A 25,919-nucleotide genomic window follows, 5' to 3' on the forward strand; every position below is an offset into this window, starting at 1 on the left:
TTTGTTTCTCTTCAGGTGATTCCTCTGACCACAAGAAGAACTGCATACCTTCTGAACAACTGTGCTTTAAAAGTGACCCCCACCAGAGGTTACGCACTTAGCGCCTCAAAAGCAAACAAAAGGCTACGTTCAAACAGCAGGTCAATGCGATCCAAATCTGATCTTTTTCACTCCTATCTTGATTTTTTCACAGGAGTCTGAACTGTTCGTTTATGATCTTTTCACCCAAAAAAAGGTGCAAAATTGCGATTTGAGCAGCTTTCAGACGTGGAACTTAATCCAATACGTAAGCGTATCAATGAACTTGTTGCTGTTTATCCGCCTTTATGTCATTTTCTTCTCCACGTCACACGAGTCACGTGATAAAACAATCAGACTGGCATAAAAGATGAATTCTTTTATGAACAAACCCATTTATGTGTGATTTTAATAGCATTTTTTATTTTAATTTGAAGCACAACAGTTAGCTAGGGGTGGCAATTGGTAAGAGTTAGACCAATACGATACGTATTCCGATACATTTTATCCCAATATAGTAAAGCCGCTTTTCCACTTAAATTAGCGGGTTAACACAGGTTTTTCAAACATGGATTGATCCGCTAACAATCAGCATTTGTCTCCCTTCCTATTAGCAAAAAAACGGGTCTGTCTTCTCGACTGCAAGCTGCATGGTCTCTGTTGCTTGACTAGTGACAGAATTACCATGTGTTAATGTTGATGTCACCATTGCGACAGAAATAAGGAAAGTAAACAATGGAGAGCAGCATGTATTCTTCAGTATTCTATATTGTTCCTTTCTTTGTCCCTCTAAATCCCTCTCATCAGAGCTGCACCATGTTTATCGAATGTAAGCAGAGTTGTTTTCGCTTGTTAGATCAGACGCGACTGGTTGACGTCCATATGTTGCGCTCAAGGGCTTCACGTAAATTAGCGCGTCGACCCGAATGCCGATCGGAACTGATTCGTCTGAAGTTGATTGTAACCCAGGTGGCTTGCCGGGTCGTTTGACACGGGTCGCCATGGGTCAGTCAACTGTTCCCACTGCCTCTAAAAACTGATTTTTTCCTGGGTTTACAAGGGATTTTCAGCCAGTGGGAAAGGGGTATAACAAAGATGATATATTGTGACTTATATGATAATTTAGCGCTAAAATAAAGCTCAAATAATGTATTTCGGACCCAGGCTGGATTTCCGTCTTGTAGCGATTGCCCGTAGCAATCGTCTTGTAGCGAATTGATGGTAAATACATTTCAAAAAAGAAAATCGACATCCATCTTGCATTTCTCAGCTAATGGTAAAAAAAGGAGCGCTCTGAAACTAACAGTATTAACCAAACAGAAGAAGAAGGGGGCGGGTGCTGTTCGTGGGGTGGCGGACGCTACACGTTAGCCGGGAGCTTCGGCAACAGCTTATTTTCCAGCGTCAATAACTGACTGTTTATGCAAGTTAAAAATAAGGGTTTGTGCTTTCCTCACCGAAGACGGCCTCTTATTCACACCCAATATAGATGCACTTTTGCCATCTTCTGGCCATTTTTGGTACTGGATTTTCAAAAGCCAAATTTAGTCATTCATGCAAATTCTATGAAATATTACAAAATTTGACAGAGTTAATTTTTATTTTACATACCTACAGAAAAATAGCAGAGTATTGATCAATTTTGCTGAGCATGTATGATGGAAACGTAGCTAGTGAATGCTCCGCTACACATTGTTGCTAATAAGCAGGTGCTATTTTATATTTGCCAACATCTTTGCAGACCAATAGAAATGTGTCTTTCATCCTCACTCCAGAGGAAAGCCCGCCCTCAGAAGTTAAGAAAACGAGATCTGGAAAAATAAAAAATAAGAAAACAGCCACTTTGATTAGAACGTTTTTCAAAGTTTCAAATCTTCACTGCATTTTTTTTTATTTCTGAAACATATTCCTTGTTAACAACAACAACCAAATAAATATATAAGTGTTAAAAGGACGTAAACCAGGCTTCAGACAGCAGTCTGAGTTTATTAATGGCGGTCGAGTTTATTGAGTCGTATGAAAAGCTTATTTGAGCAAAAAAATAAATAAATAAAAAATTTGGAATCGAGCATCAAGACCTGTGTTGTGAACGTAGCCCATAGAGATCACTGCCCCAACACAGCACAGACGCCATAACCTAAAGATTCAGGAACTTGTGCTGTATGCATTTAGTGTGTTTTTAGGACCACACCAGGACCAAAGTACTACAAATCAGCGGATTTTCAACCGCTCTTTTCAAATAACAAAGCAACAACTCAAACGGTAATCTCCGTACTGAACGGCAGAAGGACGAGCTGAGAGAGAACAATCCTTCTCTGGGCTCACATTTGATAAATCGTCCGCATCCTTCGAACAGAACCAAAGAAACTCTGAAAGTCGCGTACGCCTACAGCATGTGTGTCTAAGATATACTTTACACCACATATATTACTGCCTTCTTTTCTCTTTTTTGCACATTAATGCTCTACAGGTCTCTGAGTCACAAAGTACCATCCGAAACAAAGCGTTAAAGAAACGAAAGCAAACATTTATCTCAGAAGAAAAATAACTATGCTAGTACCGAAGAGAGAATCAGAGAAGCGGCTAGCCGACGAGCGGCAGTACCAAAGTGAAATAACACACATGAGAAGAGCAATAACAGTGCTGCGTGTCACTAGCTACGGGTGCTATGGTAATATAAAGAAAAAAATAAATAAAAAATATGACCTAGGTTTGTAATAGACCTGCAATCTAGTATACTGTGATTCAAACTATGGATTTTTTTTTTCCTGACAATACACAGAATATGTACCTTGCATTTGCTTCTATACAACATGTGCTGATCTTCCTCCCATTGGTTCAAAAAAAGAGACCCAGAGAGGAAGCAACGCAACGAAGCAGTTGGAAATGACTGATTCTATAAAACAATAGACCTGCATGTACATTTTAAAGCTTAGCGTTCCCCACGTTGATATCTGTGCATTTCAACCCTTAAAATCTAAAGTAACAGACGCCGACGGTCACTAAAAGTTAACCCTGTGGTGCTTCTTTAAGAATTTGCGTCAAGCTATCATTTTATTTTGACTCTTTAAAAAGCCCTAAATCCAAACCCCTAACCTTCTGTTGGGGATTTAAAAACCACAACTTGTGTTTCTGAGTAGTTTGTTGAAAGTCTAGGGTTGGTTTATACAGAGTTTAAGGACAAATATTTTGTAAAAAAACAAAAAAAAACAAACAAAAGTCTTCTAATTGTCTTCACAACGTGTTCTTTCTGTTTTTTTTGTGCAGTCTTAAAAGACTCATTTGTGCTTTTTTCGTCTTCCTTTAACAATCTAACTTCTATGTCTTTGTTTTTTACTTATACTTGACACAGTAGGATTGTTTCAGCCTGATGTAGAGGCTGACTTTGATCATTTCGGATTAAGTACCTGGATCAGTAGTGGTGTGCTTATTGCTAGGCCAGGTTTTCTATCAAAGAGGTTCCTTTAAGCCGGGCATACGCTGTAAGATAAACAAACACGATTCTGCGGTCGTGCCAGGACTTTTTTCGAAGGTGACGACTTTCGGCCTGATCGTGCGTTGTGTTGTATACAGGGGGTAACGAGGGGTTAGCCTCTAACGACCACCTCCTGATCAGGAATCTTAAGGTCGGGAGAAAATCAAACATGTTTGAATTTCAGTCGGCCGTTGTGAGGCGTTCGTGGGCAAATCCTGCTGTTGAAGCTGAGCTACGAGCCGATTTACCAACAAACAAGGGACTTCTTCTTCTTCTTCTTCCCAGTAATATATCGCACAGGGTATGCCAGGCTTTAAAGGACCGGGGTAAAGTTAGTTAATATATCAGGCCTGTGTAAATTCTAAGTCATTCAGGTCATGCCAACCACAACAGGCTTAAATTAAAAGGCAGATGTTTCGGTACCTATCCAGGAGTCAGAATTGATACATCAGGCCCAAACCAAAAAAAAATAAAATAAACTTTTTTCTTTAAAACAGAGACGGTGAGCGCTTCTCACCCGACACAGTTTACAGAGGTTTGGTACCCCATCACCTGCTGGTTACAATATTCATGCTGGTTCTACTTCTGGTTCTGGGAGCGGGCCAACACCGGGTAGGCTAGGTTTACATTCAGCTGGTCGTTGTGTTGGGCCAAGGAGACGTTTTTGTAGTGGAGCACCAGCACTCTGAGAGACGCGTAGAGGTTGTAAGGCTCAGCGAATCCATAGCCTGTGGACGTCTTGTAGATGACACAGTGCTTGGTGTCGCCGTCGACGCTGAAAAAAAAGATACGAGTTGATATCAAGCTGGCTCCGATTACGCCGTTATTGAAACATTAAAGTGCAGAAGACAGGGTTCCTACAGCATAAGGCAAGTTAAATTCAAGACTTTTAAGACTTTTTAATGCCACTTGAAATAAAAATTTAAGACCAAATTCACAAGAAACACAAGAAAAACCTGCTTGCGACAACTTAACCCAAAGGTTTATTCTAACATAAACCACTGCACTAATGTTTCAAATGTTGAAAAGCTTCCCATACAGGAAGAAAGCTAAAAACACACCAATGACAGATATATTTTAACAATTATTTAACTGAATTCACAAACTTTGTTTTAGCAGGGAACAAAACAAATCAGTTTTAAAGCCACAACATAACCAGTGCTAAGTCTTTTTTGCAGCTATTTTTCTTTGTATGGTTTTCTTAGTATGTTTGATTTGGTGATAAGTGGAGGCGTTGCAGAGACAAGGGTGGAACAAAACTGAGAAATACCGGCTGTTGCTCGGTAACTCCATTTTGACGCTTTGTGTTTCGTGCTTCGCATGTGCGACTCCACTGCCTTAATTCCCATCGTTCTGAGCTTGAATGACTTCTTGCACTAAATCCACTGAGCCTCATGTATGTTCCCTGGTTTTAGCCATGGAGGAAACTATTGGCTGGAGACAATTTTGGTTACATTCAGGAAGTCCACAAACTGTAGTTAAAAGCCTTCAGCTGATCCAAAATGCTGCAGCCAGAGTTCTAATGAAAATAAAAAAGAGAGATCATATCTCTCCTATCCTGGCTTCTCTTCATTGGCTTCCTGTTAAATCAAGAATAGAATTTAAAATCCTTCTTCTCACATATAAAGCCTTAAATGGCCAAGCTCCATCTGATATCAGAGATCTGATTGTTCCTTATGTTCCTAACAGAGCACTTCGCTCTCAATCTGCAGGTTTACTAGTGGTTCCTAGAATTTCTAAAAGTAGAATGGGAGGCAGATCTTTTAGTTATCAGGCTCCTCTCCTGTGGAACCAACTACCAGTTTTAGTCCGTGAGGCAGACACCCTGTCTACTTTTAAGGCTAGGCTTAAAACTTTCATTTTTGATAAAGCTTATAGTTAGGGTGGCTCAGGTTATCCTGAGCTATCTCTATAGTTATGCTGCTATAGGCTTAGACTTTTGGAGGACATAGGGACCCCCATTTCATCATTCTGCTTCATTCTCTCTCTGTTCTCCTATTCTGCAGAATCTGTTAGTTCAATCTCTAACCGTCTGCTCTCTCTGCTTTTCCTCAGAGTAGCTTTGCCTCGTCTGTTCCTGTTTGGCTGTGACGTCATCCTGGAAAGAAACATCAGCTGTGCTGCTTCCATCAACACCCTTGTTTATAGATGTTGGAATTCGGCCTGTTTTCCAGTGTGGTCCTGTTTCTCTGACCGTGACTGAGTGGATGTGCTCTCTTCGTCCTCTGGCATGGGAGCTGCCTTGGAGCTCGTCTGCCTGGCTGTGTGTTTCCTGGACGGGGCCGCCTTTTACAGCTGCTTTTTGTATCTCTGCTTCTGTCTCCTTGAACCCCCGTCGGCCTCGGCAGATGGCCGCTCACACTGAGCCTGGTTCTGCTGGAGGTTTCTTCCTGTTAAAAGGGAGTTTTTCCTCTCCACTGTCGCTACAAGCATGCTTAGTGTGGGGGATTGTATTTGAGTCAATGAGTCAATGCAATCAACTGGTTTTCCTTAGATAGAAAACTTTGTATCAATTTGACTGTATGATCTGGTTGAACTGTAAAGTGCCTTGAGATGACATGTGTTGTGAATTTGGCGCTATATAAATAAACTGAATTGAATTGAATTGAATTACATTTACACTTGTTCATATTTTCCAGACAAATGTGAATGGCGCATCTCCCAAATGTCCCGGCCGCAACAACGCTTTTATTGGTTCAGCTATCGGGACGGAACCAATAATGGCGAGACGTTTTTTTTTTTTATAAAAAAAAAAGGTCAATTTTAATGTTTTATTTAGATTACAAAAATAAATCATAATAAAAAATAATACTATTTATGATGTTTTAAAAATTAAGGCCTTAGTTTTATTTGAAGAATTCAATGCCTTTTAAGACTTTTTAAGGACCTGCAGGAACCCTGGAAGATCTTGAACCCTAGTCGGCCTCAGCAGAAGGCCGCTTACAGTGAGTCTGGATGTGCTGGAGGTTTCTTCCTGTTAAAAGGGAGTTTTTCCTCTCCACTGTCACTGCAAGCATGCTTAGTGGGGGATTGCCTTCTGAGTTAATGAGTCGATGCAATCAACTATCAGCTACTAAGGTTAGAATCATGTACATGGCATTACTGTATCTTCTAACTTGAATGTGTTAGCAGACTGGGATTCTGTGTCAGTGCATCTTAAACCATTTGAGATCAAGGACCTAAAATCCCAAAGACGACATCCTTAAATAGAAGAACACAAACTTACACAACAGAACAGGCGTAAGAGCCCTTCTGGGATTGGCTCTCTCGGATGAGAAATGTTCCATCGCATTTGCCTCTCAACATTTCCTCAGCCTGTGTGCGTCTGATGTCGCCAACGTACCACGTGCACTCATCATGGTGAGGTGAGCTTTCATCTTCGTCCAGAGAGTAGGAGCTGAAGACAAAAGTTAAGCATTAGCATTCAAAGTCGTGGTGCTTGGTATCTGCTCCCGTTACTGAGCCGGAACTCTTACTCATCGGCGTCGTTCTTTATGCCCAGCCATTCGTTGATCTTCTTCTGCCTCGTTCCTTTCTGCGTCAACCATCTGGGAAAAAAAAAAAACAACAGTTAAAGATGGCTGCAGTGTTAACATTTGCGATTCCGACAAAAACCAGTCGGTGCCTACATCAAGTACTGGTCCCTGATTTTGCGAAGCTGCATGAGATCCGGCTTCAGGCTGTTCATCTTCTTGTCGATCTCCCTGTTGTCAGACACCTGCTCTTTCAGGTCTTGCTCCAGTTTACGTTTGCTGTCATGAATCTCTTTCACACGGGACCTTAAACGCTCAGAGTTGTTCTGGATCCTAATTGAAAACAAAAAAGGATAGAAATATTGTGAAATATATATCCTAAAAAACAAGAAAAATGAGGTTTAATCAAAACAAATGTCTGGATTTACTTCTGAATTTCCTTCTCGTTGCCCTCCCGCTGGAATCGCTCCAAAGACTCTCTGCTGTATTTCTCCTGAGTCTCAAACTGCTCTTCAAAGATCTTGATGGTTTCATTGAAAGCTTCGATGGCTGTTCGCTTCATCTGCAGCTCCTGTAGGAAAGATATTAAAGATGCTATGAGAACATCTGGCTAATTCCAATAAAGTTTAAGTAGCACTGGCTACACTTTGAACAGCAGATGGAATAAAAGTACAACTGGGATTTTAAACTATCCATGCATTTGTTGGTTCAAAGCTGAACTATAGTCATTCTTAACTAGAAGGAAGTCCACAAACAGACACCGTCTACTTTTAAGACAAGGCTCAAAACCTTCCTATTTTATAAAGCTAATGGTTGAAGCGGCTCAGGTTATTCTGAGCTATCTCTATAATTATGCTGCTATAGCCTTAGGCTGCTGGAAGACACGGGGAACAATTTTTCTCCCTCTGCTACAATGTATCTATTCTCCAATTCAGCTCTATTTATGTTTCCTTAGATTTTTCTCATGTAGCTTCATCTGGTCTGGTCCTGTTTGGCTGTGACTCCATCCTGGAGGGAAATATCAGCTGTGCTGCTGCCATCAACACCTTTGTTTATAGATGCAACATGACTAGAAAGGTTGCAGACTCTGATCACTTTGAGAGCAGAATAGCGTATGATATTTTAAACAATATCCATGTTTAAATAAAACAGCAAATTCAATTCCTTGTGTTTAGTATACATTTAAATTAGATTTATCTTTGCATTTGTTTAAAATGAAAAATCAAAAAGACTTTTTATAAAAAGGAATGACAGTATTCTCAGGGTAAAGCATGTCTTAGAGGAGCGTGAAATAGAATACCTTGATTTTTACCAATTTAAAAGTGACCTAAAATCTTCCTGTTTGTTTCTGTCAATTTTTTTATATTTAGTATGAAATAATATTTAAATATATATTTAAAATATAAAATACGTAAAATATTTCCTATTCTGCTATCAACAAGCAAAACAGGTAATTTTCCAATGATGGCTGCTCTGTCATTGGGTAGAAATAGCTCTCTGCTGGTTTTGATTGGCATTGGAATAATTTTATTACCGTTTGATAAGAGAATATGGATAAAATCATGGCTGAGGAAAATCAATGAGTCATTTCAAACATTTTTTATCATCACACACACAATTGTCATAGTTTTCTTTCATATTTATAGGTAAACACAGCCAGAGAGGAAACCTTTTCCAAAAAACTGTCCAAGGCCTTGAACTTACTTTTTCTTTGAAGGATTTTTAGGATCATGGCAACTCTAAAATGATTATCCTCCATTGATCATAAAAAATCCTGGAAATAGGTCAGCCTGCATTGATTGTCTGCATCAGTTCTTAATGAGGCGCATCTCAGGGCAACAGCTGCATTACTATTGGCTGATCAGCAGATGTAGCACGTAGCCAGACTTGGAGCGATTTTCGGCCCTGGCCTTTTTCCATCTACACTGGCCACTTATGGACACAGTTTTGAGTATATAATTTTTTTAGAGGAATATAATTATAACTATAAAAAGTCTTTCAATATATGGTAAATGGTAAATGGCATGTACTTATATAGCACCTTTATTCAAGTTAGGAGACTTGACCAAAGCGCTTTACACTACACTCATTCACCCATTCATGCACACACTGATGGCCCTCTGACCACCATCAGTAGACAATGCAGATGAAGTGTCTTGCCCAAGGACACAACGACACTGAAAGTCGGAGTCGGGGCTTGAACCATCAATCCTCCGATTGCAGGGCAAACTCCTACATCCAACGCCACTGTCGCCCCCAATATAGCACAGTGAAGCCCACCTTTTAGAGCAAATCAGCGTACTTCAGCAAACCTATTTAAGAAAAAAACCTGTGAGCCCAAGTCAACATGTCGCGGTGGGCTAAATTAAAAACCAAACGGCCTACCTTGACGCTGTCTTGATCGCAGGACTTTTTGCAAGTTGCAATTTATTCCAGATTCCATTGTTAAGCATTGTTGCTTTAGAAAAGGGTTCTGTATGTATACACATATATATATATATATATATATATATATATAAATATAACACTGCAAAATCCTTCATCATTTTTACCGTTGACAGACTGCAGCCATGCTATAAAAGTTATATCTGATATAATATATCTGACCAAATTGTTTTTGTAAAAGTTAAATAAAGCATTTTAAGTGCCACAGTGATCACATTTAATGAAATTGTATGACCTGCGGAAACCTTGTAGGAGTAAAGATGGTGGCAGAAATGATCCCCCTGTTCTGTGGTTTGCTGTAAAGGTCCTACCTGTGAGGTGCGTGTGTACTCCTCGTACAGAGAGTCGTACTCGCGGCTCTTCTCCTGGTACTGCTCATGATAGACCTTGAGCTGCTCTCCGACTTCCTCTATGCTGTTCTCCTTAACCACCTGAGCAACACAACAAACAATTGAAAGAAAACAGCAATTTGAAAATAAAAAACAAAACAATCAAAATGGTTTTAGTGCCTCAAGTCGACAAAAGGCATCAAACATGGAGTCTTGACCAACCTGCTGGAATTTGGAGATGGGGTTGAGAAGCTTGGTGTCCAGCTTGGCGTTGTATTGAGCCAGAGACTCGTGGCGGTAGTGATTGATGAGCTCCACCACAGACCGGAAGGTTAGAGGCTCTGAGAACCCGTAACGACCCTCCTGGTGATAAATCTTGATCAACTTGTTGTTCCCTCCTTTCCTGCAGGGGGAGACAGACGCCTGGTTAACAAATGGAACAGGAGCTGGGACGTGTGCTTTTCTCCATGTTTGGTTTTTACCTCAGAGTCAGCGTGTATTCGCCCTCCAGCTTACTGGAGGCGTCTCGCACCAAAAAGGTCCCATCTGGAGTGTCTCGTAACTTCTCGTTCACCTCCTCTCTGCAAACCAAGAGCCAGAGTCACGTCTTAAACAACTAACCCACCTACATCGATTTTGTAATTGTTTTTTTTGTATGTTTTTTTAATGAGCAACTGATTAGGGTTGTCAAAAGTATCGATACTCAAAAAAGTATTGATACTGAAACGTTGTATCTGAATACAATACTCATTTTCAAAAGTATCGATACAGCCATCTAAAGTGCAGAACAGTGGAAAATGCACTTTCTGAACACTGTGTGATTGAATAATTCTCTGCACTTTTCAGTTTCAGACTTTTTTTGTAACAGGTGCCGCTGCTGAGAATTATTTTTGTTTCTTAACTGGTTTGGCTAGTGTCATTGTTATGTGTGCAAAGCATAGCCAAGGAAGGAACACTTAATTTTAATTTTGTACGTTTTTTATCAAGCTTGCTTAATATTGTGCACAGCATACAATATATCAAAATATTATTCTTATTGTTTATTTATTTATTTCTTGTATTTTTTTAGTAATGAAAATATTTCTGTCAAATTTTAGAGTCTTTGTTTTTATTCTTGTGGTATCGAAAAGGGTATCGAGTATCGAATATTTTACTTAGTATCGGTATCGAGTTGAAAAGTTTAGTATCGTGACAACCCTACAACTGATTGTAACCTATTTATACTGGATGACCCACAAACTATGAAAGACGATTAGAGCCACTGGGGAAAAAAGTTAACTGATTTTCAAATTTTATTTCAGTTTAATATAGAGAAAGTCTGAATTCTGACTTTTTTTTTCATAATTCTGACTTTAATTTCAGAATTCTGACTTTAATCTCAGATTTCTGACTTTAATTTCAGAATTCTGACTTTTTTCTCAAAATTCTGACTTTAATCTTAGAATTCTGACTTTAATCTCAGAATTCTGACTTTAATCTCAGAATTCTGACTTTAATCTCAGAATTCTGACTTTAATTTCAGATTTCTGACTTTAATTTCAGATTTCTGACTTTAATCTCAGAATTCTGACTTTAATCTCAGAATTCTGACTTTAATCTCAGATTTCTGACTTTAATTTCAGATTTCTGACTTTAATTTCAGATTTCTGACTTTAATCTCAGATTTCTGACTTTAATCTCAGATTTCTGACTTTAATTTCAGAATTCTGACTTTAATCTCAGAATTCTGACTTTTTTCTCAAAATTCTGACTTTTTTCTCAAAATTCTGACTTTAATCTCAGAATTCTGACTTTAATTTCAGATTTCTGACTTTAATTTCAGATTTCTGACTTTAATCTCAGAATTCTGACTTTAATCTCAGAATTCTGACTTTAATCTCAGATTTCTGACTTTAATTTCAGATTTCTGACTTTAATTTCAGATTTCTGACTTTAATCTCAGATTTCTGACTTTAATCTCAGATTTCTGACTTTAATTTCAGAATTCTGACTTTAATTTCAGATTTCTGACTTTAATCTCAGAATTCTGACTTTTTTCTCAAAATTCTGACTTTAATCTTAGAATTCTGACTTTAATCTCAGAATTCTGACTTTTTCTCAGAATTCTGACTTTAATTTCAGAATTCTGACTTTAATCTCAGAATTATGGATCTTAATGCAGATGGGTAGCATGAAGGAAGAGATGTAGGAGCACTCAGCTTCACTGACAAAGATGTGAGTTGTTTGAGAGGGCCAGTAACACACTGGTAGAAAATGACGGAATTAGGCGACTTTTTACGTGCCCGAGGGGTCCCTTGTGATGTTATTTCATTAATGGAAGAGCAGAAGGTGATTAAAACAAGAGAGCTAGTCTCTAAAACAGAGATGGCTACGGCTTGATGACAACATGGTTGTTAGCTGTCAGAATTCTGACTTTTTTCTCAAAATTCTAACTTTAATCTTAGAATTCTGACTTTTTTCCCAGAATTCTGACTTTAATCTCAGAATTCTGACTTTTTTCTCGAAATTCTGACTTTAATTTCAGATTTCTGACTTTAATCTCAGATTTCTGACTTTAATTTCAGATTTCTGACTTTAATTTCAGATTTCTGACTTTAATCTCAGAATTCTGACTTTAATCTCAGATTTCTGACTTTAATTTCAGAATTCTGACTTTAATCTCAGAATTCTGACTTTAATCTCAGAATTCTGACTTTTTTCTCAAAATTCTGACTTTTTTCTCAAAATTCTGACTTTTTTCTCAAAATTCTGACTTTAATCTCAGAATTCTGACTTTAATTTCAGATTTCTGACTTTAATCTCAGAATTCTGACTTTTTTCTCAAAATTCTGACTTTAATCTTAGAATTCTGACTTTAATCTCAGAATTCTGACTTTAATCTCAGAATTCTGACTTTAATTTCAGATTTCTGACTTTAATTTCAGATTTCTGACTTTAATCTCAGAATTCTGACTTTAATTTCAGATTTCTGACTTTAATCTCAGATTTCTGACTTTAATTTCAGATTTCTGACTTTAATCTCAGAATTCTGACTTTAATCTCAGATTTCTGACTTTAATTTCAGAATTCTGACTTTAATCTCAGAATTCTGACTTTAATCTCAGAATTCTGACTTTAATCTCAAAATTCTGACTTTTTTCTCAAAATTCTGACTTTAATCTCAGAATTCTGACTTTAATTTCAGATTTCTGACTTTAATCTCAGAATTCTGACTTTTTTCTCAAAATTCTGACTTTAATCTTAGAATTCTGACTTTAATCTCAGAATTCTGACTTTTTCTCAGAATTCTGACTTTAATTTCAGAATTCTGACTTTAATCTCAGAATTATGGATCTTAATGCAGATGGGTAGCATGAAGGAAGAGATGTAGGAGCACTCAGCTTCACTGACAAAGATGTGAGTTGTTTGAGAGGGCCAGTAACACACTGGTAGAAAATGACGGAATTAGGCGACTTTTTACGTGCCCGAGGGGTCCCTTGTGATGTTATTTCATTAATGGAAGAGCAGAAGGTGATTAAAACAAGAGAGCTAGTCTCTAAAACAGAGATGGCTACGGCTTGATGACAACATGGTTGTTAGCTGTCAGAATTCTGACTTTTTTCTCAAAATTCTAACTTTAATCTTAGAATTCTGACTTTTTTCCCAGAATTCTGACTTTAATCTCAGAATTCTGACTTTTTTCTCGAAATTCTGACTTTAATTTCAGATTTCTGACTTTAATCTCAGATTTCTGACTTTAATTTCAGATTTCTGACTTTAATTTCAGATTTCTGACTTTAATCTCAGAATTCTGACTTTAATCTCAGATTTCTGACTTTAATTTCAGAATTCTGACTTTAATCTCAGAATTCTGACTTTAATCTCAGAATTCTGACTTTTTTCTCAAAATTCTGACTTTTTTCTCAAAATTCTGACTTTTTTCTCAAAATTCTGACTTTAATCTCAGAATTCTGACTTTAATTTCAGATTTCTGACTTTAATCTCAGAATTCTGACTTTTTTCTCAAAATTCTGACTTTAATCTTAGAATTCTGACTTTAATCTCAGAATTCTGACTTTAATCTCAGAATTCTGACTTTAATTTCAGATTTCTGACTTTAATTTCAGATTTCTGACTTTAATCTCAGAATTCTGACTTTAATTTCAGATTTCTGACTTTAATCTCAGATTTCTGACTTTAATTTCAGATTTCTGACTTTAATCTCAGAATTCTGACTTTAATCTCAGATTTCTGACTTTAATTTCAGAATTCTGACTTTAATCTCAGAATTCTGACTTTAATCTCAGAATTCTGACTTTAATCTCAAAATTCTGACTTTTTTCTCAAAATTCTGACTTTAATCTCAGAATTCTGACTTTAATTTCAGATTTCTGACTTTAATCTCAGAATTCTGACTTTTTTCTCAAAATTCTGACTTTAATCTTAGAATTCTGACTTTAATCTCAGAATTCTGACTTTTTCTCAGAATTCTGACTTTAATTTCAGAATTCTGACTTTAATCTCAGAATTATGGATCTTAATGCAGATGGGTAGCATGAAGGAAGAGATGTAGGAGCACTCAGCTTCACTGACAAAGATGTGAGTTGTTTGAGAGGGCCAGTAACACACTGGTAGAAAATGACGGAATTAGGCGACTTTTTACGTGCCCGAGGGGTCCCTTGTGATGTTATTTCATTAATGGAAGAGCAGAAGGTGATTAAAACAAGAGAGCTAGTCTCTAAAACAGAGATGGCTACGGCTTGATGACAACATGGTTGTTAGCTGTCAGAATTCTGAGATTAAATTAAGAATTCTGAGATTTAAGTCAGAATTCTGACTTTTTCCCATATTAAACTGAAATAATATTTTTTAAAAATCAGCTAACTTTCTTTTCTTTTTTCAGTGGCCACATTCCTCTCCTGTACAGAAAACACATTGGCAGAATTTTCAGGATCAAATTCAGTCATCCAGGTTGATTCTGTAAACATCTTACTATACAAAAACTCACGATCATAAGCAACGACAGCTTTGCCCCCCCCACACACACATTCAGTTTGTTTTTGTTTTTTTTGTTATTTTATTCTGGATGTGCATCAGTAAGGGAAGATCAGCCTGAGACCAGGAAAATCTGAGCCGTTTTTTCAGAGTGCAACACATATGATTATTTTTAAAGGACTGCCACATATTCTAAATTAGATAAAGGCCTGGAATTTAACTGGCCCCCTCTACCTAAATGAATGTGCTCTGATCCAAACCGTCGTATTGTAGCTTCAACACTATGTTTAAGGTTGCTGTCATGCTGGGAAATTAAAGTCCACACGATCTAAAGCCTGCTAGCGCATTTAAATTGGCCCCATGATTGTTTGCTCTCCTTGAGCCTGATGGGAAATTGGTTGAGGATGAACAGAGAGGTTAAAATCCTAAATTTTGCCATGCTCTTTACTTCCAAGTTGTTATGATGAATAAAAGTTAAACTGCTAACTATACACATTTGGGCCTTTTTGAAACCTTATTTCATTGGCTATAAAGCTTAACATCCCACATGGTCTTAACCAATAACACCAGAGAATTAAAGGTCATCATAAAGCGCGTCACCGGCTGACAGGAAGTGAACTGGAAGTGAATCGGAGGTGAGATTTCGGGGACTATATCTCGCTCAAATCGTGTCATAAAAACATGCAGACACTTTTATCTTGTAGATAAGAAGACGATGTAAAGAACCATACCAAACAAACCAATATTAGCAAGATGCTGAGAATAAGCTATGAACAGCTGAATTTTATAATGTCCACAACCGGATGTTATGGGCGATTTTCTCATCATGGAATATTTTTATTACTAATGTGCTGGATTACTTTTAATCTATGGACGAATGGAGAATAAACAAGAGAAAATGGGATTTATAAAATGGCTTCCGGATGCCTTCAAATGTATGTAGCTGTGGCTGCTTTGTTTGTTTACATTTTGACATGCTGCTATATTTGTGTTAATTGTGCTTTACTGCTCGCTGTGTCAATAAAATGATCAAAGTGGTTGAATTGTGGAGAATCTAAGCTTTCCAATGATGTCTAACATGTCTATATTGGTAAAAATTTTAAGGTTTTAAGAGGTTTTAGAGGGATAAACTAAAGGGATAAACAGGACTAGCATATGCTTATGTAAATCTGACATCTTGCGCATGCACATTGACTATTGGTATGCCGGTCGCTTCTTAGTATGCTGATCATCTATCTTGAATAAAAGGCTTCAATTGTTTGTCAGGTCAGACATTCAAAGCGAACGAGCTTGACATCATATCCGCCGAATAGAGCGGGAACTTCCTATCTGAAGTAAAGTAAGGAAAAAGGCCTCCAGGATTTTAGATGTTGAACTAGTAATGGTTCAGTCTGCTCATCAAACTATGTTTTAGTCATAAGGGTCAAATAAAAAGGCTGTTTTAAAGATATTTGTCAATAAAAACGTACATAATGTCTCTTTAAGCAACAAGAAAGCATATCAGAGCTCTATGATTGAAACACTGAATGTGACCGAAGCTTTTTGCTCATTTTAACTATAAAACTAAAACTGTACCTATATAAAAGGATCCTTTTAATAAACTGATTAGAGTTGATTCATTTCACTCAAAGAACTGCTGTTCCCACCACTACAGTACATTACATAACATCCCAATAAAAAAGGCTTCATGCACCACAAGAGGAATAAATCAGTAATAATTTCACTGCTTTACCTGGAAATATCTCCCCAGTACCACTCTGCATCGTTCAACAGGCTGCTTGTATCTGTCATCTCTGATGGAGTTAATTTGGATTTGATTGGCTTTGCTGGAAGAACTAAGATAAAACAAAACAAACAGAAATCTCCAATGAAAGCAGGTCACTCTGATGGACGATCGTAAAAATAAAAGAATAAAATACAATAAAAAGCGTACCGGGAGGAGGAAGGTCCTGCTGTGCGGTTCTCTCTACCAGCAGCCTCTCCACCACTAGGCTGGGGAAGTCCTCCTCCGATGAAGACCTGTCAGCAGGTAATCAGCTGCAGTTTCATAAACTGGTTTGGTTTCATACATGCAAAAATCCAGAGCCTGAACTTAACATTAACACTATGAGCATGGGGGGGGGGGGGGGGGGATTGCATGAATGATTGAAGACTAAATTTGACTTCCAATGAAATCCAATACCAATAACAGCCAGAAGATGGCAAAAGTGCATCTATGGCTACATTCACACTGAAGGCCTTGACGCTCAATTGCGATTTTTTTGTGAAAAAACGAATTTTTTGCGTTGACGTTCACATTTCCAAATATATGCGACTTGTATGTGGTCTCCTGTGTGAACTGCGTTCATAAAACCTAAGTGTCCCGCATGAGCAGTAGAGGACGCAATGACGTCACAAGCAAGCATGCTCTGTGTCTACCGTAGTAAACATGGATGGTAGCGCTGGAGAACATCTAACGATCTTTCCCAACCATAAAAACACAATCTTTTCAAGATGGTTAAACATAAATACTACTCTCTGCATTATCGTCCACCATTGTTGTTATTTTTTTGCCACTTCTGCGTAGCAAGAAGCAGAAGAGTGACCTTTATCGGGTATTAATGACATTCAGGTCGGATGAATGTGACCTGGCTGTTCAGTAGGGGTGGGTACTGGCAAATAAGTCATGATTTGATTCGAATCACGATTCACGTGCCACGATGCGATTCTATCACGATGCATCACGATACTTGAAATATTGCGATGCATCGCAATATTTTCACTGAACACTGTAAGAAAAAGTTACAGCCCTTACCAGTGGCTGACTGGCTGGGTATGATCTGGATCGTGTCTTCAATTGATACATAACTGAAAGCAACTGAATTCATACGTAGCTGTATTTATTGAAACGACTTTTGGAGGTGTTGTTATGAAAACAAATACTGGACAGAAATATTACTATTACTGGCGTGGACACACTGACAAAAAGATCTTAGGATTCATCAAACTTAAAATAACAAAATAAGGATGATCAGTGCCGTTTACATGGCCTCAGTGTTCCTTTAAACCAATGAAATGAAAACATTCAAATGGATGACATTTCCCCTTTTGCAAATTACGTGCATCATATCAATTTCGTTTTTACCTTCTTTGTTTTTAAAGCCTAAATGCATCCAAGCATCTGACTTGAAATGTGATGGAGCCGCGGGGCGAATTTCATAGTGTCCTCCATGTTTTATTTCATGACTCGTCGTAGTATCCCGCGGCCGGAAATGCTTGTGACACAAAGCAGCAGGCGTCAACACATCTGCTTGACTAGAAGTTGTATTCCACTTGGTTTGGCTGATGCGCGCCAACCATTCATGTATTTTATTTGTTAATTTTTTTAAATTAAGAATCGTAGATCAGTAGATCACAACAATTAGAATCGCGATGCATCGTCATGGCGATTTTTTTGCACACCCCTACTGTTCAGACGCACGTCGCATTTGAAAAGATCAGATTCGTGTCAGATTCAGGACTTCAGCACTGTATCAGCACTGTCTATCTGGCAACTTGAGGTAGAAACGAGAGGAGGAGGTACACGTTTTTCTAAGACCCGCCCCCTTCTTCTTCTGATTGGCTAATACTGTTAGTTTCAGAGCCCTACTTTGAAACTATTGGCTGTGAATACATTTTTTGAGTGATCTTTTTTACCCACGAGCTATAGCTACTTAGCCTGGGTGCCCTTCCGAACTTAGTCCCGCCCACAACGTTTGAGGTCGGGAAGTTCGGTCTGGCATTGCTCAATAGTAGCGCGAGTATGCTCGCACAATATCTGGCGAGCCAATCAAATTGTCAGGACGGGCTTTATACGATGATGGACAGATGATCAACAGTTACGTAATCAACCACGTCACCAAAGCGCGCTTGGGTGACAACAACAACGGCTGCCGCTGGAGAGTTGAGGTGTGTAGATTCTGCTATTAGGTCTGTTCTAGAAGATATCAACAGCAAATTAATTTTAAAAGAGGAACAGAGAAACGCGATCAAGGCTAATCTTCTTATTCTAGGCGTGCAACTGCACGCTTTGTTTTTTGTTGACAACAACTGTGCCTAGCTTAACATACGTCACGCACTCCGTTGCTCTTATTGGTTGGAGGTCTATCCAATTGAGTGCAGATGCATTTTTTTTCCTGGTTCGTTCGAAACACGCCCCATAATCACAGCTCTATGGAGCAGTATCAGACTCATATTCTGACTAGAATTGAGTAGGACTACGTCAGGCTAATAGCTACTAGGGGTGTAAATAATAATCGTTTTGCCGACGATCCGATGCATCGACACGTCTGCAAGAGAATCAATTCATGTTTTTTTTTTTCCCTTCGGTCTATTTTTATCCATTTGCTCCTGGGTGTAATTCTCCCTCCCGTGCTGCGGTGGCGCTAAACCTATTTTGCCCTCCTACTGCGCTTCCTGGTTATACTCTTACAGCAGTGTGTTGCAGTGAGCTTGATGCAGACATTTTTGATTTATGCTCAATATTGAAGCGTGGTCTGCGCTACACGCTGTGGGTCTAGATACGGCCGAGGCGGCGAGGAAGTGGGGGCGAGTTTAGTCCGACGACGGAGGGACATGAGGGCCAAAAAGAGCGGAGATCCAGGTGGAAAAAGGGTCCCAGCGTTCTCGTGCACCTCGCTCTTGTAGCGGGTCAAACTTCACGAGTTGTTTTCCACAATTTCGGTCATAAAAACAAAACAAGCCGGCCTCCTGTCTGCGGTCAGCTACAATTTGGGAGAGGAGCAGCGGAGCGTCTGTGGAGGGGGGGGGGGACTTCTGGAGTCGAGGTATTGCATTGCACTCATTGCACTGATTTTGTGCATTATTTTTTATGCAAAGCCTTACAGAATCTATAATGCAGGGGTATTAGTAAGTTTCAGTGAATGAGGTTTCTACTTCTGTTATCTGTTGTTGTTTCTCAAAAAAAATACATAACGATATTATGGCTTTCATTGATTTATTTTTAATTTGAAACATTGTCTAGCCTGTAAGGTGTTAAAAAAAATGAACCAATTAATCGAATCGTATCGTGGTGTATTCTTGAGTATCGAAAATAATCGAATCGTTGGGTCAGGAAATTGATACTGAATCGAATCTCCATGATGGATGTGATTTACACCCCTAATAGCTTCAGCCTGGGGCCAGAATACTTTAATCCCTGTAAATGCAAAGGATTCACTATCAGAGGTAATAACTCACCCCGGGGCAGAGGGGGCCGTCCGAATCAGAAGGGGTCCAAAAACCTTCCCCAGAGTGTGAGCGTCCAGGCCGTTGCTGGCCCAAGCCTGGGCCACCTTGGTCAGGTGTGTGAAGAGGTACTGCAGGGTGAGGCGATGATGAAGAGGCACCTCCGTAGAGTTCTCCAGAACACGGCTGACCTCTCTGTCATGACCCGCAGCAACAGCTCCTTCTACAGTTATTCAGAATACTATAAGCCACAGAAACAACGGAAAGCTCAAACACATTTCTAAACATCGGACCGACCTCCTGACTGCTGCAAGATGGCGGCTTGAAGTTGCGGATAGATGCATTCAGGGATGAGAGGTGATGGGAGGTCTCTCAGGTAGCTCAGGATACTCTCAGACAAGGAAGCGACGTCGCCCTGAGCAGCATCGCCTTCTGAACAACAAAGAAATGACCTCAGCTCATGTGTGCTCACACCCTTTGGCATATTTTCCAACCCAATCAATCTGCTCACCGGTGCTCAGAGTGTACACAGAGCCGTCTGAGGGGCTTTCTCTTCTGTACAAGGTTTTGCTGTCCAGACCTAAAACAAACAGACTGAATTAGTCAAAGTTTTAAAACAGACACATATATTTAGAACTGAGCTCATCAAGAGACCTATGAAGACATTGTTTGAAAAATGGATCACTTCTAATACGAGGGTTTCCAAACATTTCAGCTGGTGACCCCAAAAAATAACCATACAACCAGGATTCCTCTTAGGGGTGGGTATTGCCAAAGAAGTCACGATTCGATTCGAATCACGATTCACAGGCCATGATGCGATTCTATCACGATGCATCACGATACTTGAATTATTGCGATGCATTGCAATATTTTCTCCTCCATGTTTTGTTTTTGAATGACTCGGCGCAGTATCCCGCGGCCGGAAATGCTTGTGACACAAGGCAGCGTGCGTCAACACATCCGCAGCAACATCTACTGGACTGGAAGTTGTATTCCACTTGTTTTTGGCTGATGTTCGCCAACCATTCATGCAATTTTGTTTATTCATTTTTTAAAATTAATAATCGATACTTGGCGTCAAGAATCGATGCAGTAGATCACGAAAATTAGAATCACGATGCATCATCATGACGATTATTTTGCACACCACTAATTCCTCTCTGCCTTTGTTTTCCTCCTCGCTGTCCATCTGTAGTGATTCTGGAAGATCGGTTCATATTTCCTGGAAGCCGTGAGCCTGGGGAGTCGGGGGAACTCCTGCGGGTGTTTCAATCCGGCGGCTACTTCACAGAGAGGAGAGTGATGAAGCACTTAGAGCGGTAAAAGATCAACTCCTGGAGGATCGCTTTCACTAGCGTGTTTAACACCGACAGGGGGATCTACGAGCTGCGCTGCTCCAGGTCCGGAGAGAGGAGAGCGTCCATGGAACGAATCTGCGATCAAGAATGAGAAGGTGACCCTACGCTACTCTGAAACCACCGGGGAGAAAGGTTTGACTGTCCGCTGTGAGAAAAACAGATTTCCTTTGTGCGTTGAATTCAAACTTCTGAAAGTACTTTAAATATAAAATTATTACCGTAATTTTCGGACTATTAGCCGCACCTCAATATAAGCCGCAGAAGCTAAATTGCATGATTTGTACATATACAAGCCGCACCGGACTATAAGCCGCAGGTTTTTTATGTTTAATGTCCGTCTTTCTCGCTGTCGTTCCGTCTCGTACCACTCGCGGTAGAAGTCTGCTTCCGGAGGACCTCGGCATTCCCGCGCGTGCGGCTACCATACTTGTGTGTTGAAGCAAATGTGACGTCAACATGGTGGATGGTAAAATCCATAGATTTAGGTGTTACGCTAGTGGCTGTTAGCTGTAAAAGTCCATAGATAAACCACAAGGTCGAATATTGGGGAAAAAGTCGCGGCTTATAGTCTGAAAATTACGGTATGTACTGTTCAATAAATGAAAAGTGTTTTTAATTAAGAGTAATTTTCACTTGAATGCGCTTTACTGGAGGCATCCATGTTTGTCAAAGAACACTACTGCCACCTACTGGTTAGTGACGTCACGGTGCGGTATCGGCTGTTGATCAAGTCCCAGTGCTGTATCTGGTGTTTGTCACAACGCGCTATTATCCAACTCATCTTGAAAACATTCTTCTTCCAAATGTTGGCTACATATTACGTGTTTTTTCTCTGGCCAGAAGTTCGATGGCAAATCCTCCCTCTTCAAGTTGGCAATCCAACGACGAACCCGTCCGTGGAGGATCAGGAATCAGAAAGGTGAAATTATTTTTTTCACTTTTACCCAACATCATGTATTCCAACATCCAGCTGCCATGCACGTGGGCATTGTCAGTTTCACTATAGCTCTGGTGAATTTCAATGGTGAGGTCCTCTGGAAATCTTCAATAATTGTTGTTGATTGCAGATGTGTCTAGTAGTTCCCATTGATTTAGCTTGTAAAGCGGGGAGAATGGCGCTAAGCTTACCGCACCGTGACGTCACTGCTGGAAGATGGCAGGAGGGAGGGGTTACTATATTTGGGCAAAAAACGGCCGCTCCCAGACTCAGTGATCATTGTTTTTATTTAGCTACTAATTAACGCTAAATTCATAAAATCACTGCGAACGTATTAGTTTTAGGTATAAATCATGATCCATTGATCATTCCTTGCTGACCAGAGTTTTCCTTTAACCGATGTGGCTCTGACGGCTGCAGCTGGACACCTGCAGAAGGGCTGGCATGGACTGGTTGGCTCACGGAAACCTGTCGCCGACTGTAGATTGGCTACAGCCTGGAGACCAGGGGGATTATTTCTGCTATGATCAACATGGGAAACAATCTGGAATCCGCTGCTGTTAGACTGACCGTCACAGCTGGAAGCTCTGAACGGATTAAAGCTCAGAGGGTGTCCACGCTGAATCCCATCCTGCTCGTCCTCCTCACTGACCCTCTCCCCCTTCTTTTACAGCGTTGTAGCTAAGAATATGATCGTAGAAGCCGATATGGAGCAGTCCACACACTTTGAAACTTAATACTAAGAGCTACAGCAGAACATTGGTTAGATTAGGGCTGGTTTTCATACATTTTACACTTAAGCTGTTTTCAGTCTGTTAAAATTACATAATCTAGTGTTCTGTTCTCCATAATCTAATTAAAATGAATTATCAAAAGGGATTTAAATAAAGCAGCATTTCTTTACCTGATGAATAACACTTTAAACAAATTACCAAATGCATTTTTTATTTTCTTCACCAAGACTGCTGAGTGTGTCGAGTTGCTTAACAATGAGATTAAATCTTAGACCGGCCTTTTATTTTACAAGCTCAGTCTAACCTTTGTTCCAATTTGCGATTCATTTAATCATTTTTATACTCTTATTCTAATGTATCACTTTTATTCTCTCTATTTGCGTTGTCTCTATGCCACTATATAATTTATTTTTCTGCTAAAAATTGTATTGTGTTGCTATTAACTTGCCTTTCCTTCTACCGGTAAGTTAACCAAAACAACAAATTAAATGACATTTGAGATTAAAATTTCAATAGATTACCAAGCAAAAAGTGACAACAATTCATTCCAAAATGTCAAATTTGAAAATATACATGTATGAAAGGTCATAGCTCTATGGTTTGACTAATGACTGAAACTAATAACAGATCATCCAAACAGTGTTTTTTATTTTCTTCTTCAAGGCTGCTTCTTCTGTTAATTAAAATGATTAGGAAAGTGATGTTTAACATTTCATTATCTAAAGCAAAAACATTTACAAAATTAATTTTAAGTTGTCAAATTTTTACTTTAAGTTTTGAGAATTATGAGTATAAATTTGCTGCAAGAATCGAGTAATATTACAAGACCGGCCGATAAATCACATGGATGAAGTCCTTAAAGTATGAAAACAAAGTCGTAAAATTATGAGGATAAAGTTAAAACATTATAAGAACAATGTCTTAACATTATGACAATAAAGTCGCAAATTATGAGAACAAAGGCCTAACGTTATGAAGATATAAGTGTAACATGATCAAAGACGTAACATTATGAGAATAAATTCGTAACATTATGAGAACAAAGTCGTAACATTATGAGACAAAGTCGTAACATCATGAGAAACAAGTCGTAACATTATGAGCATATAATCGTAACATTATGAGAACAATGTTGTAACATTATGAGAATAAAGTCCTAACATTATGAAAATATAGTCGTAACATGAGAACAAAGACGTAACAATATGAGGATAAAGTCGTAAAATTATGTGAAAAAAGTCGTAACAACATGAGAACAAAGTCGTAACAATATGAGGATATAGTCGTAACATTATGAGAACAATGTTGTAACATTATGATAAAGTCTTAACATGAGAACAAAGACGTAACATTTTGAGAATAAAGTCGTAACATCATGAGAATAAAATGGTAATATTATGAGAACAAAGTCGTAACATTATGAGAATAAAGTCGTAACATCATGAGAATAAAGTCGTAACATTATGAGAACAAAGTCGTAACATTATGAGAACAAAGTCGTAACATTATGAGAATAAAGTCGTAACATCATGAGAATAAAATCATAACATTACGAGAACAAAGTCGTAACATTATGAGAATAAAGTCGTAACATTATGAGAATAATTTGAAACAACACATAATTAAAGTTACATTATAGAACTTCAGCTATAATGCGAGAGCAAAGTAATATTACAAAAACAAAGTTGTTGCATTATGAGAATAAAGCTACAATATCAAGAGATAATAAGGAATAGTTTTAAAATAAAGTTGGAACACATACAAATGAAGTTGTAATAATATGAGAAGTTATAGAAGTTTCCCAAGTTTATTTATTTTATTCTTTATGAAAGAGCCGTGTTCCACCTTCGTTAAAATACTCAGCTCAGACTGCAGGTTTTTGAACTGATTGTATCACTTTATATCTCCTTTCCACTAAACAAAACAACCTTTTTGGATCATAACACAATAAGTTTACTCTCATAATATGATTTTTGTAATATTATTCTTGTGATAGTCTAACTTTTCTCTCACTATTTAAGGTAAAAGTCTTAGTACGGCCCTCATACTCCATCATACTTAAGGAACCAGGTTCTTTCACCATCTTTTCTTTTCCTTTTGAAGAATGATTTTGTTTTAAGTTAAAGTAAAAATGTTCTTTTAGGACCAAACTCCGGGTTAATCTGAAATGTTGTTCGGTATTTTGTCATTTGAAGAATTTGTCAAGGAGGGCACATAGGAGAAACAGATCTAAAAGGAGGAGGCAGTTTCTGCCGAGCTCTACAGCCTCCTAAACATTAATGAGTAAATGAAGAAGCTGCTGAATGTAAATAAATGTACCTCTGTGTTCTAAGGCTTGGATCAGGCTGATGAGGGCTGGGGGAGCCGTCTCTGGTGGTGTGAACTGCTCAGTGAGCTCTGGCACAGGAACAGCTGAAACAAGAGCACAGATCTGTTTCAACTGGAAGAGCTCCGATACACAACTTTAGAAAAGTCCTAAAAAGCTTGAAAAAAGAGGTGGTGATGTCTTCCTTTTAGACATTTGGAAGGAGAGAAAAACTTTCTGCACTTCATCATTAGAAAATACAACAAAATAAACAACCATTTGAAACTAAGTTACCGATTAATTTGATGCACATAAAAGAAAGAAAAAAATAAGAGGGATAAAATTGTAATCTACTTTACAAATCCCCACAGATTAAATCAAATATCTCTTCGTCTGGGAAGAAAGAAAAGAGGAATTAGAAAAAAGAAATCTCTTTCCTGACTGGATTTCTTTTTCTTTTCTATCTTTATGTCCCTCCCGACATGCCGTCCCGCTCTGGGTTCCCCCTTGGCAGTTTCCGTGAGCGTAGCACAATAAAGGATTAAAACTAGTGAACAAGCAGAAGCCCTGTGCCAGGCCCAGCTCGGCCCAGCCAGGACAGCCAGTGCTCCTGTGTGTGTGTGTCTGTGGGGTGTCGGTGGGGTGTGTGTGTGTGTGTATGTG

The 25,919-nt window shown here is 38.8% G+C and overlaps 1 protein-coding gene across 1 annotated transcript in view; it reads right to left on the bottom strand.

Annotated features, from left to right (window-relative positions):
- Positions 1-1,984: 1,984 nt before the first annotated feature.
- Positions 1,985-25,919, bottom strand: part of pik3r2 (phosphoinositide-3-kinase, regulatory subunit 2 (beta)) — a 50,117-nt gene continuing 26,182 nt past the window's right edge. The window contains exons 3-16 of the mRNA XM_038283586.1: positions 25,271-25,363; positions 20,431-20,499; positions 20,217-20,351; positions 19,932-20,142; positions 16,648-16,733; positions 16,447-16,549; positions 10,223-10,321; positions 9,963-10,143; positions 9,723-9,842; positions 7,395-7,537; positions 7,123-7,299; positions 6,970-7,041; positions 6,720-6,890; positions 1,985-4,268 (exon numbers count right to left, since the gene is read on the bottom strand). Of these exons, the coding sequence (XP_038139514.1) occupies positions 4,073-4,268; positions 6,720-6,890; positions 6,970-7,041; positions 7,123-7,299; positions 7,395-7,537; positions 9,723-9,842; positions 9,963-10,143; positions 10,223-10,321; positions 16,447-16,549; positions 16,648-16,733; positions 19,932-20,142; positions 20,217-20,351; positions 20,431-20,499; positions 25,271-25,363 (1,856 nt within the window). The 3' untranslated portion in view covers positions 1,985-4,072. The remainder of the gene's footprint in view (positions 4,269-6,719; positions 6,891-6,969; positions 7,042-7,122; positions 7,300-7,394; positions 7,538-9,722; positions 9,843-9,962; positions 10,144-10,222; positions 10,322-16,446; positions 16,550-16,647; positions 16,734-19,931; positions 20,143-20,216; positions 20,352-20,430; positions 20,500-25,270; positions 25,364-25,919) is intronic.

Source organism: Cyprinodon tularosa, unplaced genomic scaffold, assembly GCF_016077235.1.
Source record: "Cyprinodon tularosa strain WSP-4 unplaced genomic scaffold, ASM1607723v1 ctg195, whole genome shotgun sequence".
Lineage (NCBI taxonomy): Eukaryota > Metazoa > Chordata > Actinopteri > Cyprinodontiformes > Cyprinodontidae > Cyprinodon > Cyprinodon tularosa.